The 17620-nt window shown below is 41.2% G+C and overlaps 1 protein-coding gene across 1 annotated transcript in view; it reads right to left on the reverse strand.

The window, feature by feature from the left end:
* Positions 1-17620, reverse strand: part of CTNNBL1 (catenin beta like 1) — a 160155-nt gene that overhangs the window by 56272 nt on the left and 86263 nt on the right. Inside the window, exon 11 of the mRNA XM_058562718.1 lies at positions 10329-10510. Coding sequence (XP_058418701.1) covers positions 10329-10510 — 182 coding nt within the window. The remainder of the gene's footprint in view (positions 1-10328; positions 10511-17620) is intronic.

The following is a 17620-nucleotide window of genomic DNA, read 5'->3' on the forward strand; positions in this document are numbered from 1 at the left end:
ATGTGGGTAATAATACACGGCTCACAGGGTTACTGTGAGAATTAGGTGAAATGAGATAATGAATGTAAAAGCCTATCAGAGTAGTCAGAACAAAAAAAAGCCCTCAAATGGTAACATTAGGAAGCACATCCCAGTAAAGATTATGTGCTAAATTTTAATAAACCAGGGCCCACAGTTAATTACTGCCTAGCCCTTAAGTGATTTCCTCATTTTGGCACCACCTAAAAATGCTGGAGAAATAACCTAAAAAGGTTTGACTATTTCTCTACTGTTGCTTCTACATTCCTAGTATTGGTTTTACTTCTTCTTCTTTTTTTTTTTTTTGTGAGGAAGATCAGCCCTGAGCTAACATTCATGCTAATCCTCCTCTTTTTGCTGAGGAAGACCGGCTCTGAGCTAACATCTATTGCCAATCCTCCTCCTTTCCCACCCCCCCAAAGCCCCAGTAGATAGTTGTACGTCATAGTTGCACATCCTTCTAGTTGCTGTATGTGGGACAGAGGCCTCAGCATGGCCGGAGAAGCGGTGCCTCAGTGCGCGCCCGGGATCCAAACCCAGGCCCCCAGTAGCGGAGCGCGCGCACTTAACTGCTAAGCCACGGGGCCGGCCCTGGTTTTACTTCTATAAAGGAGATACATCGCATACTAAACTATTTCTATAAAATTTAACCAAGATTACAAATGAAAACTAACAGGATCATATTGAAAAAATAATAAATATACCAGTGGAAAATTCTATATCCAAAATAAGAATTCAGCTAATGCTGTCACTAAAGAACTAAATTTCTACCTGGCAAAAGGAAAAACGCAAAATAAAAACAAGAGTGATAAATGTTTCTCCTTCATTCTCTCTACCCAGGACTTCAATATCAAAATTGAATTTGTGCTGAAGTAGCTAAAATAGTCAAAATAACTGAAATTAGTACTACACCTATGACCAGTAAAAATTTGGGGGGGAGTCTTTTTTCAGTATAACATAATAAAATAACTATAAGAACAGCAATAACTACTAATATTAATGAAGGCTTACTATGTGCCAGGTTCTGTCCTAAGCACTGTGCATATATTAACTCAGTCAATCCTCACAACAGGTCTGCAGGGTCCTTCAAGGTCTGGCTTCTGCTTAACTCTCTAATCTCCTGCTCCATGTTCTTCTCACCCAGGGCTGGTGCCAGCCTGGTCTCAGAGGGTACTCCTGGGAAGCTTAATAAAAACACAGATCCATCAATATTATGCAGACTGGTAAAACCGGAAACGCTGAGAATGTGTCCCAGAAGACTACATTTTATTTATTTATTTATTTATTTTGTGAGGCGATCAGTCCTATGCTAACATCTGCCAATACTCCTCTTTTTTTGCTGAGGAAGACTGGCCCTGGCCTAACATCCGTGCCCATCTTCCTCCACTTTATATGGGACGCCACCACAGCATGGCTTGACAAGCGGTGCGTCGGTGCACGCCCGGGATCCGAACTGGCGAACCGCGGGCCGCCGCAGTGGAGCGCGTGCACTTAACCGCTTGCGCCACTGGGCCAGCCCCAGAAGACTACATTTTAAACAACATTCCAGATGCTTCTGATGGGCAGCTGGGTTTAAGGCTCGCTGCAGTCTGTCCCTCCCAACTTTTATTTTATACATGCTGCTTTTTCACTTGACGCTCCTTCACCAGGCTAACTCTCACCTAAGGCTTGGCTCAAGGGCCACATTTCTAAGGTGGAGCTGTTTCTAATCTCCGCTGGTTCTCTCACCACCCAGGCTCGATTAGGAGCACTTGCTCCGTGCTTCCAGTACCTCACCCTCTCTGCTACCTTGCTACCTTGCAATATAAATGCAGGTTTCTATGTCTCCCTAGCTGGGCTGCGAGCTTCCATCTACAGCACCAAGGTTGGCACAAAGCAGGGGCTAGTGGTTTGTTTAATAAAAGAATGAATGAAGCCTCACTGACCTATTTCCTATCCACAGAAACAGATCCTCTGCAAGAGCGTCAAACTGAAATAGAAGAGTCTGGTACCTCATTCAAGACGCGATGAATTTTTAACAGAGCTAACGTAACACGGATTATAATTGATGGCCCAGGTTAATAGGTCATCACGATAAACAGTGGCTGTCCCATCTCTTTGGTAGCTCTTGTTATGACCCAGCCAGTCTGCACATGGAGTCCTGGTCCACAACAGGGCTTCACACGCACAAAAGCCAGGGAGTTTGCATTCTACATGTAAACATGAAAACTGGGAGAGGTAGAGATGACTATTTTTGAAAGGAGACTGATTTGCAGTAACTGTATTACCATTTATTAAATGTCCACATGCTAGAGACTATGTATGATGCTCGTGGTCATTATTCTTCACACAAGTCTTTGAGAAAGGTTTTATCAGGCTTATTGATTGAAGAGGAATTCAAGATCCAGAGAGAATAACTTGCCCAAGGCCATCAGCTAGTTTAGGGGTAGAGCTGGGATTTGAAGTCAGGTCTGTCTGCTTACAAAGACAATCCTCTTTCCCCTACTGTGTGCTGCCCCTGGATACCAACCAGAAGACCACTGGAGCCACCCTGGTGTTGGAAGAAGCTTTAGAAGCAGATCTAAGCTCAAATTCTGCTTTTGTAACTCACTTGCTAAAAGGTATCTAGTAATTAACAAACGTTCTGAGACTCATCTGTAAAAAGATAGAAATGCCTAATTCATAAAGTATGACACCTGTAAAGCCCTGGGTATATTAGGAGACGCCCAATAAATGTGAGCTGGCCATTAGCCTGTTCTCCGCCTCCTCCCCACAAAAGAGAGGAGCAGTTTCTTCCAGGACGGCAAATACATCCTTTGTTTCACTGTCTTCCTCACTGGCAAACAAGTATGCTGTGCTCTACTTGGGAAAGGCCTGTGGGTAAATCCTTAACATGGCTGGAACCAGCTAGTAAACCAGATGTGCAACACTCAAAATCATCCCCTCAAGCCTGATGAGAGGAACCCTAAGTCCAAACACATCGCTTATTTCAGCATCCTTACATATTGTCATCTGAGATCAGAAATGAGACAAGCAGCCAGAGGGAGAGAAAAGGAATTGATCCAGAAACTGTTCAATTATAAGGTTTTCAAATAGCAACAAAAAACAGCAGCAAGACATTTCCATTCTTGTTTAACATAAGGTGCCTCTTAGTACATGACTTAATGCTATTCTTAAAATTAAATACTCTTCACTCTTTACTTGCTCATCATTCTGACCACTATAACCAGCCCTTTGTAATTTTCAAGGTTGGGGAGTATAAAAAGAGGGGAAAATTTTTGAATTCTCTGTTTATTGATATGGAAAAGTGGGGACCTCGGGCTCCCTGGTATGTCCTCTCTGGGGAAGCTTTTTGTCTTATGTTGCACATAGGACTGGCATGTTTACAGTCCACCTCTACGAAGGACAGATTCAGGGAGGGGAAGCATTTCTTCAGGAGAGTACTTTTAAAATTACCAACAGTGTAGAAGGAAGAGGAACACAAATGGGAAACCCATCCTCATCCCAGCCATTAATATTAATGAATCAGGCACTGTGCTAAGCACTTGATCTGTATTAATTTTATTTAATTCTCACATAGCACCCTTATGAGATAGATTTCAATATGATCCCGATTTTACAATTGCGGAAATACAGGCTCACAGAGGTTAAGCAACTTTCCTAAAGTCACACAGTTAGTAAATGACAGGACCAAGACACCAACCCAAATCTTGTCTTAATCCAAAGCCCATGTTCTTAATCATCTATACCACAATAACTAGCTATACATGCCTTAGCGCTCATTGTCCCCTCTGCCACTCTCTCCTCACGGGTATGAGAATGATATACTATTTACCTCTCAAGGAACACTCAAATGGCATCTCTTCTCTTAAGCCTTCCCAGAATCCCTAGAATATTCCCTCCTCTGGGCTTCCACAACCTCTAGTATAACATTTATTAGTATAGTGTGATGTCTTGGGTCAGTATTAAAAGAATGATCTGTAATAAACTAACATTTATCAACCCCACATACTATGTTAGACTTGCATAAGTCATCTCTCAATAATAATAATTCTCACAATAACCCAAGAAGGTAGGTATTCATCCTATTCTTACAGATGGATAAACAAATATGTATTAAACACTACTATGGGACAGATGCTGAGTGACCTAACGGGAGAACCATAAATTGGTTAACATAGTAAGAATCTTTTGAATTCCACAATGCTCTTAACTACTGGCGTATGTCTTGATCTTGATTGTAGATGGTACATGGTACATAAATATTAAATAAATTCATGTGTTCATTCAACCAATATTTACTGACCACCTACCAAGCACCAAGCACTGTGATAGGCACTAGAAATGCCTAACCACAATTTTATCAAGACGTTTTGCTATTTGTTCCTAATAACTTGCACAATTTGAAAGGATAAGTAAGAGTACCCACCACCATGATGACCTGCCCTAGGTCAAGCACCAAGATTAGAATCAAGGTCTTCTAATCAAGAACTTCTGACTTCACCAGCAATCCTGAGGAGAGCAAGCTAGTTTGGACCCAGAAGAGCAATACCAATGGCCTGACTTCATGAAATGAGTGTGAGAGTTGTGATCAGAAGCTGAGGGTCTAAGCCTTAGTTTAACCACTTACCCACTGTATGTCTTGAAGTCATAATTTCCTTGAGTCTTACAATTTCACCATCTTCAGAATGAGAAATAACACCAACCTTGTGAGGTTGTTGTAAGACTCAAATATGATCAGATGTGTGAAGACACTCCAACAGATGCTGAATACAGGTAATAACAAATGAACTGGTAGGTTGAAATTCCTTTGGTTTAGCCTGTATCATTATCTCCCTTCCACCAGAGTACCTTCCTCTCTAAGCATTCCTATTCTCTTGTTCCTTTTAATAACGAAGTACTCTTGCTTGGTATGTCTTTGTACTTGCTAATGTAGTTTTTCGGTAAAGATCTGTAAAACTGTTGTTTTCCCCACGTTTATTTTCCTTCTTCTTTAAACTGTAAATTTGTTGAGGGCTGAGAGTGTCTCTCATTTGGGTGGTGGCGTGCAGGACAGACTTTGAGAGGACAGGAGAATTGGGAGACTAAAGCAGGGAGACTTATTTAGGCTGCAGTGATAGTTCAGGAGAGGTGATGAGGGCAGAGTCAGTGGCAATGGAGAGGACTGATTTACGAGATTTTTATAAGGTAGAATTTGGGGCCGGCCCGGTGGCGCAAGCAGTTAAGCGCGCGCGATGCACCACTTGTCAAGCCATGCTGTGGAGGCGTCCCATATAAAATGGAGGAAGATGGGCATGGATGTTAGCCCACGGCCAGTCTTCCTCAGCAAAAAGAGGAGGATTGGCAGATGTTAGCTCAGGGCCAATCTTCCTCAGAAAAAAAAAAAAAAATATATATATAAGGTAGAATTTATAGGACTTATGATCAATTATATGTGGGGAATATTAGAGTCAAGCATAATGCGTTGATTTCTGCCTTGGGTGGCAGAGTAGAGGGTGGTACCACTTACCAGGATAGGAAAAGCAGAAGAGACTTGGGCAATGAAGTGATGAGTATGGTTTTGAATGAATTCAGTTTGGGTATCTGGTGGAGTGGTCTGCTGGTTAATTAGCTGTGCTGACCAGAACTTGGGAGAGAGACAAGGTTGACGATTTGGGAATGAACAGCAAAGAGATGGAGGGTAAAGTTGCAGGTAGCAGATAAGACGAAGGAGAATATGTGGAGTGAAATAATAGAACTGAGGGAAGACACCATCAATCCATGTGAAAATGAATGCTTGAGGGACAAGCCGAGGAAAAGGATCTGGAGATGGAACACTGGGAAAGAGCAGCCTCCCCCAGGACAGGCATTCTATTTTGTTCCTGTCACATACCAGGTCTGGGTTAAACTTTGAACATAGCAGGAGCCCCAATAAAAGTTGGCCCCAAACAATGCCATGTCATTACCACAGCCCACCACAGAGACAATCAAAACGTTTCTTTTTCGCCTATGTTGGCTGAACTCCCTTCTTTTCTGACTGCAGGAAAAGTTTTTGCCATTTCCCTCTTCTAACTCTGGTAGTTGGGGGGAGCTCTGGTCTGCAGTTCCTCGCTGTTAGGAGTCCAAGAAGCACCAGGCAACTACACACTTCCTGACATGCAGAGTCCACCAGAATCACTTACAATTCTTTGCAGATGACAGAAAAGTATTCTTCAAAGCACTGACCTGTTATCAACTGCTGTCATTGCTGATGAGGTAAAATGTGTGCATATGCCTAGCATGCACACCACACACCTACACACTGCTTGGTAGCTCACCCTGAAAGCTCATAATAGCCTCCAGGGGAACCATGTTAAAACAGCGCAATTAACTAAAACCGCTACAAACTCAATAACTCACCTACCTAATGAAGCAATACAAAGAAAATTGGACCTCTTTTAATAAGAATTTTAAAAAGAGACAAGAAGTAAAGGTCAAACGCCATTTCTGGATTCCGGCTCTTTTCTTCTTCCCTCCTATTCTGAAGCAGTTAATACCAAGGAGACAATATATATTGTGCTATTCTTTATAAAACCAAGGAGGCAGGCAATCATGCTATTGCACCCAAGGGCAAGTTTTTTCTTTCCAACCCAACCCCCCAAGCTAAGTGCCTCCTCTGATCTATTTCTGAAGGTTTTATTATGCAAACCTGAATGGATTTCAATTACAATAATTCTTTTCCTTCTCCACCTCAACTCACAAAAGAGAAACTAAATTATCAGCAATTCTAGGTTATAAGGGTGGGTTTTTCCTTCTTCCCTCCTCTCTCAAATCACCTTAATCTAGAGATTCTCCTCTCTCAATCCCTTTTGTTGGCTTTGGGAACACAGCTGTTTTTATGCCACTCCACTATTTAGCATATCATGACTCCTAACATTCTACCAAGAATGAGTTTGCCCATTCCCACGCAGCTATCATGGAGCAATTAGACTGCAGGCCAATAAAACCTACACTCTCCCTGTCCTCCCCCAGCCGAGGTGTGGGCAGTCTCTTTGCCTGGCTTCCCAGTGACCTCTTAGAAGGATAGGTGCATGTGACTAAGGCCAGGTTGGGCAGCACTGGAGACAGGTTTGGCAGAGAAGAGAACTTACACTTCTTACAGTGCCTACTCTATTCTGGGGTCTATGCTAAGTTTATGTATGTCATCTCACCTGACCCTCATAACCACTCTATGTGGTAGAGCTAGCATTTAACAGATGGGGCAACTAAGGCTCAGAGAATTTAGGAATTTGCCCAGGATCACGTGGTTGATAAACAGTGGATCCATCTGTACCACACTAGGCTATATTGCTCCTGTAGAAGTTTGGGGAAGGTCCCGAGAAGTGACAGGGGCTGAGACTGGACCAGGGTGAAATTCAAGTGGTTAACCCTGATATGTGACAAGCTCCTAAGGTTTGACAAAAAAGGGAAGAGTGCAGGGCAGCCCTCCAGAGGTTCTAGACAGGCAAGCTGATTCTCAGCCCATAGTGCTTAATTAGGAGTGCTGGATTACCAAAAGAAGCTTGTCATAGGGTGACCTCACCTATAGGTAAGTTCTATCCATAACATGGCTCTTAAGGGCATGGCTCTAAAGGAGGGGCTTCTGCCATAATTTCTAACCCCATGAAACAAAGAAAAACTTATGGCTAGCAACCACTTGTTTTTGCTTCCAAACAAGCTGAGTGAAAGACCACTCACTCACCTCAGGTGTATGACTGACAACCATCAATCTGAATTGTATTGACTTCAACCTTGTGGGGTTCTGGGGAAAGCCCAAATCCATGTTTGCCCTCAATGAGCAGTCTTTTAGGGAAGTGGTTGTTCATTCATGTAGCCAATAAACATTTACTGTGCATCCACCACATGCCAAGCACTGGGCTAGGCCCTGGGACCAGGAGGTGACAAGGCCATTGGTTCCATAATCTTAAGGGCTACGAAGGCAAAGTCTTGGGACCAAGAGGCCATTTAATAGGAGGCTCTATTCTAGTCTAGGGGCTCATGATACGCTTCCCTGAGAAAGTATCATCAAAACTAAGGACCTGAAGGATGACCAGGCAGCTAGGTCAGAGAAAATTATTGTAGATGGAGACAAGAGCATGATGGAAGCCTGGGGGCAGGAATGAGCTGGGCATGTCTGCAAATACTGTTGATGGTCTGAGGCTACTGTGCTCTAGCTTACCACACAAATCTGGTCCACTTGTATCGAAGGGCCAGCACATGAAGAGTAACTCAGAGGACAAGACAGGACAAAGAAACCTTGCACAATGTGCCCCTGCCCTGTTCTGCCTCCATTCTCACTCTACCATTCATGGCCTGGGGGCCAGTTTGCTATGAGCAGCATCAGCCAGAAGGGTGGGAGGAGGCCCAGGGCTGTGTTTTCTCCATGAGGTTCATTTCTCTCTGGGTGCTGGTGTATTCAGGATGCAGAGCTCATCCTCACTAGCCATTATAGTGCAAACATGCCTTCCAGGAGCTGTCTTACCAAGCCATTGCCCTCACTAATATAATGTTATCAAATTCCTAATGTGGGTACTCTAAAGCAAATGTACTGTTACCAGCACACCACTGGCACATTCTTCGAAGGAAAACAGCTGCCCACTGAATCTGTCACTTCTCTCCTCAGTACCATGCGCACAGAGCAAGAGCCTGCTAAGGGCTGTTTTCCTTCACTTTCTTCAAGCATGCTCAAGGATGCAGCATCAAGTCTCTCCACAGAATCCAGCAGGTCAGCCACAGCACAGTGCTTGAGGAGTTTCCTGGATTATAGGACAAAGCCTTGATAACTAGGGCCTGTGCCTCAGAACCTCAAGGTACAGATAACAGAGCTTCTAGTTCACTAATCATTTCCTCATTTTATAGACCAGCAAGGAAAATGCAGTCCAGAGAAGTTAAGTGAAAGGTCTAAAGTCACATAGCTAGTTAGCTATAGTATCACAGCTTCGTTCCCTTCTCAGCTGATTTCCTTGTCTAAAGAAACAAGGCTACCACCATCTACTTCATAGGTTGTGAGGCCTAAATAAGATAGCACACAATGCAGCAGTGCTACGAACATGGCAGGTTTTCAATGAATGGTGGTGTCTCCAAAATTTTATCTCCTAGATCTCCAAGACCACCCATTCCTTCTCCCATGGCCTCATTTTGCTGAATTTCCATTGAGGAAAGAAAAAAGACCAGCAGTGGGGGTTAACATGTTTATAGCTGGGTTTTGGTAATATCTGATCTGAGGTGAACTGAACTTTCTACTTGTCCTCAGATCTCTAGTCCACAGTTCTTTGCACTGCCAGTTCCTCCCTTGCCAGGCTCTCTGTTGTCTCTGGAGAGCTGATATGATCAGAGAAGATATCAACTACAGGTGAGCACTGAAGACAGGTCATATCACCTTCTCTTTAGCCACTCCAAGTTGGAAGAGACTAAGCCAAGTTGTTTTGAGAAGAGATAGACAGGAACTCTCATTTACCCAGGAGGGCGACAAATGCAAAAGATCCTGCAGATACCTATGCCAATTCTACCAGCCACTGATGAAAAAAATCACCCAAACCATGGGACAACTATTAACTTCTGACAAGACAACCAAATTAGCCCATCAGCTCAGGTTCTCCTCCTCTCTCACACACACCACCTCCTCACCCCTCTTTTACCCGCTCCTCACACTTTAAAATAACCTTCCAACCATGTCAACTCCCTGGTGCAAGTGTCGTGAGCCTTCAGTAAAACTGTCAGTGCTCATAAATCCCCGGCCTTCCCTGTTGTACTGAGGCTGTTTACTGGGGGGAGGGACGCAGCAGGAAGAGACTGGCCCAGCAGTAACTACTCCGGTTACAGCATCGCAATTCATGGCAGCATTTTGCTGGAAGTGTGCACCATCAGGGAGGAGAAACATAAAAAGGAGAACCTGCGCTGTAAATAGTTTATTTCGGCAATTTCTGATGTTGGCTGAATCATACTTTAATACAGAAATACATGAAAGAACCACTCTGGAGGTGACATGTGCTGCCACCTCATTACTCTTTTCAAAAGGGCCTTCCATCAGCGAGACACCTTGCTACAAATTATAGTGAAGAAAACAAAACCCTCAGACTTATTAACAGGCCAGAAGCAAATGGAACCACTAGGATTTCAAGCAAGAAGAGAACCAGTGCAACAAAGACCATCAGTGATCTGGGTTCTCTGGGTTGCTTTTCCATGCATAGAAAATAAGAAGATAGAAAAGAAAAAGGTAGCACTCTTCCGCCTAAAAGTCTCCTCCTCAACTGAAGAGTTTTTCAAAGTAGCTCTCATTTCCCCCATGTCTCCTAATGCACCTAAATTAGGCTGACTTCTCCAGTAAACCCTACCTTCATGTTCCTTCTCAGTGGTTCCCACTTTCTTGATCTTCCTGGGAGATTTCATAAAGAGGGGGAAGATGGTTCGTAGGCCAAGAATGTCAACAAATTTATGACAATTGTCTGTGCCCTCGGGTCCAATCATGGCATGGTCTAGCACTTTCAGGGCACTGCTCCGGGAGATCTTCTTCTCTCTGGGAACAAAAGAGGTTTCAGATAAGGCATTTCATAAGGATGTTCTAGTCTTAAAAAAAAGAAAAGTGCATTTACTGCAGTACTCATTATAATGGAAGAAAGAAAAATAAAAAGAACTTAAATGTCCACCAGTGACAAAATTATTACATTATGGTATACCTACATGGAATATTACACACTTGTTAACAATTAGGAGAGTCTGTAATAGAATGAACAAATTCTTATGGTAAGATTGACAAGCACAAAAGGTAACATTCAAACTTACATATAAGAAATTCTATATTCAAAATTCTATTCTAATTCTAAAATTATACCTCAAATATGTGGAAAAAAATATGCATTAAAAATGACTGGAAAGAAACAGATCAAAATGCTAACAGAGGTTATTTCAGAGTGGTGGGATTATGGATCACCTATTATTCCTTTTTCTTTCTTTTTAACCGTTTTGTCAAGATAAAATTTACACACCATACAATTCACCCATTTAAAATGTATAATTCAATGGATTCTAGTATGTCCACAGATATGTGCAACCATCACCACAGTCAATTACAGAACATTTTCATTACCTTAACAATAAATTCCCTACCCTTTAGCTATCACTCCTCTGCCCTCCCCCCGCCCCGAGCCCTACGCAATTAGTGATCTACTTTCTGTCTCTATGGATTTGCCTATTCTGGACATTTCAAGTAAACGGTATCATACAATACACGGTCTTTTGTATCATACAATATATGCTCTTATGCTAGGCTTCTCTCACCTAGCATAATGTTTTCAAGGTTCATCCATGTTGTAACATGTATCAGTACTTCATTCTTTTCTATGGCTGAATAATAGTCCATTGTATGGAAATGCCACCATTTGTCTACCCATTCATCCATTGATGAACATTTGGGCTGTTTCTACCTTTTGGCTATTACCAACAATGCTGCTATAAATATTTGTTCACAAGTTTTTGTGTGGACATATGTTTTCATTTCTCTTGGGTGTATGGTATACCTAGGAGTGGAATTGCTGGGGCATATGGTAACTCCATGTTTAACCTTTTGAAGAACTGTCAGACTGTTTTCCAAAGTGGCTGCACCATTTTACATTCCCATCAACAGTGTGCAAGTGTTATGATTTCTCCACATCCTTGCCAAAACTTACCATCTGACTTTTTGGTTCTAGTCATCCTAGTGGGTGTAAAATGATCTCTCATCGTGGTTTTGATTTGCATTTCCTTGTTAACTAATGATGTTAAGCATCTTTTCATGTGTTTATTGGCCATTTGTACATCTTCTATGGAGAAATGTCTATGAGATCTTTTGCTCATTTTTTAATTAGATTAATTATCTTTATTAATGAGTTGTTAGAGTTCTTTATTCTGGATACAAGTCCCTTAACAGACATAGGATTTGCAAACATGTTCTTCTATTTTAAGGGTTGTTTTTCACTTTCTTGAAAGTGTCCTTTGAAGTATAAATGTTTTTAATTTTGATGATCCAATTTATCTATTTTTTCTTTTGTTGCTCACACTTTTGGTGTCATAGCTAAGAAACTGTGCCAAATCCAATGTCATGAAGATTTACACCTATGTTTTCTTTTAAGAGTTTAATAGTTTTAGTTCTTACTTTGATTCATTTTGAGTTAATTTTTGTATGCGGTGTGAGGTAAGGATCCAACTTCATTCATGTGCATGTGGATATCCAATTGTCTCAGTACCATTTGTTGAAGAGACTATTCTTTCCTCATTCAATGGTCTTGGTATTCCTGTTGAAAATCAGCTGACCATAGACACATGGTTTTATTTCTGGATTCTCAACTATATTCCATTAATTTATGCCTAGCACACTGTCTTGATTACCACTGCTTTGTAATAAGTTTTAAAATTGGAAATCCTATACTGTTCTTCTTTTTCAAGATTGTTTGACTATTCTAGGTCTCTTGCAATTCCATATGAATTTTAGAATCAGTTTGTTAATTTCTACAATGAAGTCAGCTGGGATTCTGACAGGGACTGTGCTGAATCTATATTTAACTTTGTGGAGTATTGCCATCTTAACAATATTAAGTCTTCTGATCCATGAATATGGAATATTTTTCCATCTATTAGATCTTTAATTTCTTTCAACAATGTTTTATAGTTTTCAGGATATAAATTTTGCACTTCTTTTGTTAAAATCTATTCCTAGGTATTTCATTCTTTTTTTTTTTTTTTTTTTTGGTGAGGAAGATAAGCCCTGAGCTAACATCCATTGCCAGTCCTCTTTTTTTCCTGAGGAAGACCGCCCCTGGGCTAACATCCGGGCCCACCTTCCTCTACTTTATATGGCATGCCGCCACAGCATGGCTTGACAAGCAGTGCGTCAGTGTGCACCCGGGATCCGAACCTGGGAACCCTGGGCCGCCGAAGCAGAGTGCGCGCACTTAACCGCTTGCGCCACTGCACCAGCCTCTAGGTATTTCATTCTTGATGCTAATGTAAATGGAATTATCTTCTTAGTTTCATTTTCGAATTGTTCATTGTAAGCGAATAGAAATACAATTGATTTTTGTATATTAATCTTATATCCTGTAACCATGCTGAACTCATTTATTAGTTCTAATAATTTTTTGGTGGATTCCTTAGGATTTTATATATATAAGATCGTGTTATTTGCAAATAGAGATAGTTTTACTTTTTCCTTTCCAATCTGGATGCCTTTTATTTCATTTCATTGCCTAATTTCCCTGGCTAAAATCTCCAGTACAATGCTGAATAGAAGTGGTGAAGGCAGACAGCCTTGTCTTGTTGTTTATCTTAGGGGGAAAGCATCATTTTTCACCATTAAGAATGATGTTAGCTGCGCATTTTTTGTAGATGCTCTAGATTAAAGGTTGAAGAAGTTTCCTTCTATTCCCAGTTTAAGTATTTTTATCATGAAAAGGTGTTGGATTTTGTCAAATGCTTTTTCTGCATCTTATTATACCTTTTTCTACTTTTCAATATCTTTCATTTTTCCATAATGAACATGCAGTACTTTTTAGAATTAGAAAACATAAACTATTTTCAAGAAAAAATAAAGGTGATTTTCCCCCTCGAATCCAAAGGCCATATATTAGAATAATTCTGCCACTGGCTACTGCTCTTGCAGATACTTCTCTAAGGAGTATAATTTTATATAACCTTACATGTTTTCTTAATACTCTATGAAGTAGAGAGGAGCAAGCCAGTCATTTCATATCTCACTATAGCTGGTAATTCAACCAACAGAGCCAATATTCAATATTTACTGAACACTTAGTATCGTGGTAGGCACAAGAGAAAAATAAAACTTAAGACATGGCTTCTGTTTTCTAAAACATTTAAATCTATTTAGGGAGACTAAATTCATCTTAAATAATCAGGGAAAAGTGTAAGTCAGCATATAATTTTTTTCCCCACATATTATTCCTTCTACAAATATTTAGATACCTCTTACATGAACAGGACAAATCAAGTCCTAGTTCTCATGGAGCTTATATTCTAACTGCAAGAGACAAATGGAAAATAAAGATACTTGATAGATGATAAATGTCATGGAAATAAAGCAATGTGAAAGAATGACTGAAGAGGATATTTTAGGTTAGGTTATTAATGAAGGCCTCTTTAGGGGTAACATTTGTATCATGATCTGAGTGATGAGATGAATTGGTCACGTACATTTTAGGGACAAAACATTAAAGGCAGAAGGAAGAACAAGTACAAAGACCCCAAGGTGGAAATGAGCTGGCATGGTCAAAGAACAGATAGAAAGCTGGCCTGTCTGAAGCAGACCAAGGAGCAGTGTTCCTAGCTTAGATCAGAGACGGAAACATGGGCTATAGCAAAGGCCATGCTACCTAGTCTTGTATGACACAATAAGGCCTCCAAGTAAAGAACTGATTCTGGGAGTGAAAGAGACACAATTCAATGTGTTTGTTCTGAGAATATTATGTGTTAGTTACTTTAGAGTGAGAGAGAGGGAGACTATGTGTATTTGGGCGAGTATGGAAAAAGACAGATACATATGCAAATATCTGAAAGGGGGTGAGAAAGAGGGGTGAATGTGGGCTACTCATTAGTAAAGCCTGGAGAAGAGAGCCCACCAGCTTGAGAGGAAACCCAGGGTAGGATTTTTAAAAATTATTTTTAAGAATATGGACTATTTAATCATATTTTAGGGTGTCAAGGAGCTAATGGTGATGAGGAGACTAAAGATAAAAAAGGGGAGAATTAATAGACGGAGCAAGGGGACGCAAGTCTGATCAAAAAGGTGATAATAACATAACCCAAAGCCCCTCATCCAATTTCTCATCTGAAAGCCAAAGAAAGGAATCAGGAATAATATCCCTTTGATAGTCTTTTGTAGAGGAAATACTATTAAAACACTGCAACATTAAAGTGCTAACGATGACAAAGCATGCTATCCTGGGTCAGGCTATCCAGCCAGGATTGGCTCCCAGTGAGCAGAGGAAAGGAGAGTAGGTAAAAAACTTGCTGACAGTGCCGCCTCGGTGACAGACCATCCTGGTTTACCTAAGACTCTTCCATTTTTAGCACTGGAAGTACCATATCCCAGGAAACCTCTCAGTCCTGGGCAAACCAAGATAGCTGGTCATCCTACTTGGTGCCAACTTCAAAAGATAAAGGATGTATTGTGAATATTCCTACCTTTACTCTCCTTGCTGTGGGATTAATCAAAACAATCCACAGATACTCACAAATAACATTCAACCCAACTACTGAATTTAAAAGAAAAAAAGGCTATTACTGAGCACACACCTTCATGCAGCAGGCACTACACCAGCTGCTAGGAATTATAAGCTCCCTGTCTTTAAGCAACCTAAGGACAGGTAAATAAAAATAATTTCAAAAGCTGGAAGCAATGGAAATTAAGTCCAAGAAGGTGAGAGGTGGAGATAACTAACTTTATCCAGGAGAAGTCAGTGAAGGTGTCAAAGGGAAGGTGACATCTGAACTGAGTCTGAAGAATGAGTATTTGCCAGGCAGAGAAAGAAAAGCAATGACACTGGTGGCGGTGGTAGGTGAACAGCATGTGCAAAGGTAACGGGAGGCCTGTAAGAGTGTGCCATATGGGGGAACTCGAGGTCGTTACGAATAACTGGTGGTGGAAGATGACTGAGGAGAGGCGGGCAGGAACAGGGCATGACAGGTCCTAGATGTGTTGCCAGGATACCTGGGCTTCATGCCATAGATGTTGAGGAGGCACGAAATGTTTAAGAAAAGGAGGGCACTAGATGGATACATTTTAGAAAGCTTAATCTGGCAGCAGTGTGACGAAGGGACTAGAGTGACAGAGTGTGGGGGCAGGGAGGACAGTTAGGAGACTATGACAACAGTGTAAGTGAAAAGTGACAAAGAGTTCTGAGTACTGTAGTGGTATGAAAAAGGCGTATTTGTGAGACATGAAATCTTTATATATCAAGAGCAGAGTAAACAAGGTTTCAAATTCAGCAGGAAAGGATTTTTTGCATCAAGATGAAATTCTAATAGGATACTAGACAAATAATATATTTGTTTTCACTGCAGCCGAACTTTAGCATCCCACTTTACAAACTTGAATTTACAAAGGTTATGACTAGGGCATATAATCATGTGAGCAGAAATTAGGAAACCGAGATACGATATCCTTACTGTTTAGTCACTTGGGAAAAGGCCTCTTGAAATGAATGATGGTCATATAACAGGGCACCTTCAGTTACCATTCAGCATACATTCAAATCATTTCACAAATAATATAAGATTCTTTGAAATACTAAAGGTAAAGAACTCTGGTTTGGCCAAGTCTCTTTTTCAGCTGCCTAAGCAAATTCAACAAACAAAAGATTTTAAAAGTAAAACCTTTCTTCAGGTAGGCAGTGTAAGACACATTTAAAGGGGGCAGTAATTGCATATTGATCACCATTTAGGCAAGCTGCATGGAGGTGAACTTTGGAATATTCATTGGGCTTAAGTTCAGGCTTTTAGCAATCAATAGCTGTTTGGCCTGACTTTCTTGGTTGACTTTATTTGAAATATTTATTCTACTGGAGGACAAGTAGTTTATCTTAGTTTTGTCTGGGTTCATCAGGTTGTCGATCATGCCAGGACCAATGTGAAGGCTAGTCTCTACAAAAGTGGGTGGTTGTGGGAAATGATGGAAAGTCATCTACTGCTTGCTATTCTGCCAAAGTGAAACTTCTGAAGGGGTGGGGGGAGGGAGAGTTTCCTGTTCTTTTAATTAGCTTATGCTTTTGTATATTATACAAAAACTTTTGCAATGAACATGCATTCTGAGTACTATAAATTTTTTTGTTCTTTCATCAAATATTTATGAGGCATCTAACAGGTGCCAGATATTAAGCTAAGGATGTAGAGAGAGGCACAGCTCATGCTTCTGAGAAGCTCAGTCCACAGCAGAGACAGAATGCAGACAATGGGTATACCGAGAAAAGCCAAGCACTACAGTGGAGGTGTATACAAAGTAGAACATGGACACAGGAAGGAGAGCTGACTACATCTGAGTCAGGGAGGCCTCACAAAGGAGATGAGGCCTGAACCAGAGACATCCTTCGCTGGATGGCTCTTCTGGACAGACAAAAAGGAAGAGAGTATTTCAAGCAGAAGGAAACAACAGTCCATGCAAAGACACGAGTAAGCATGGAACATTCAGGGACATGGTGCGCATACTGCTAGAATATAACGAGCAAGAGGGGCAGTAGCAAAACACAAAGCCAGCTGATTGGCATGAGAAAGATTACACCTGCCACAGTATGTTGAACAGTATTGGGGGGGAGTGTAAGAAAGAGGGAAAATATATTTGAGACAGAGAGACTGGTAAGAAGGGCAAAGTAATAGTAGATTAAGAGTGAAAAGCGTTGAGTCCAGATGAACATGAGGTGCCTGTGAGACATGACAGGGATGTCCAGCTTAGACTTATGGGTCTGAAGTCCAGGAATGACATTCAAAATAGGGAGATATTTGGAAGAATAATTAAATCTATGGGTAGTAACTAAATCAATGGTGTGAGTAAGACTACCCTGAGCAGGTGCAGAAAATATGCAAAAAGAGGGATGGAACCCTGGAGGAACCTTATGTGAAGGACAAGTGAAAGAGGTAAAGTCCC

The sequence above is a fragment of the Diceros bicornis genome, chromosome 19 (assembly GCF_020826845.1).
Source record: "Diceros bicornis minor isolate mBicDic1 chromosome 19, mDicBic1.mat.cur, whole genome shotgun sequence".
NCBI classification, from domain to species: domain Eukaryota; kingdom Metazoa; phylum Chordata; class Mammalia; order Perissodactyla; family Rhinocerotidae; genus Diceros; species Diceros bicornis.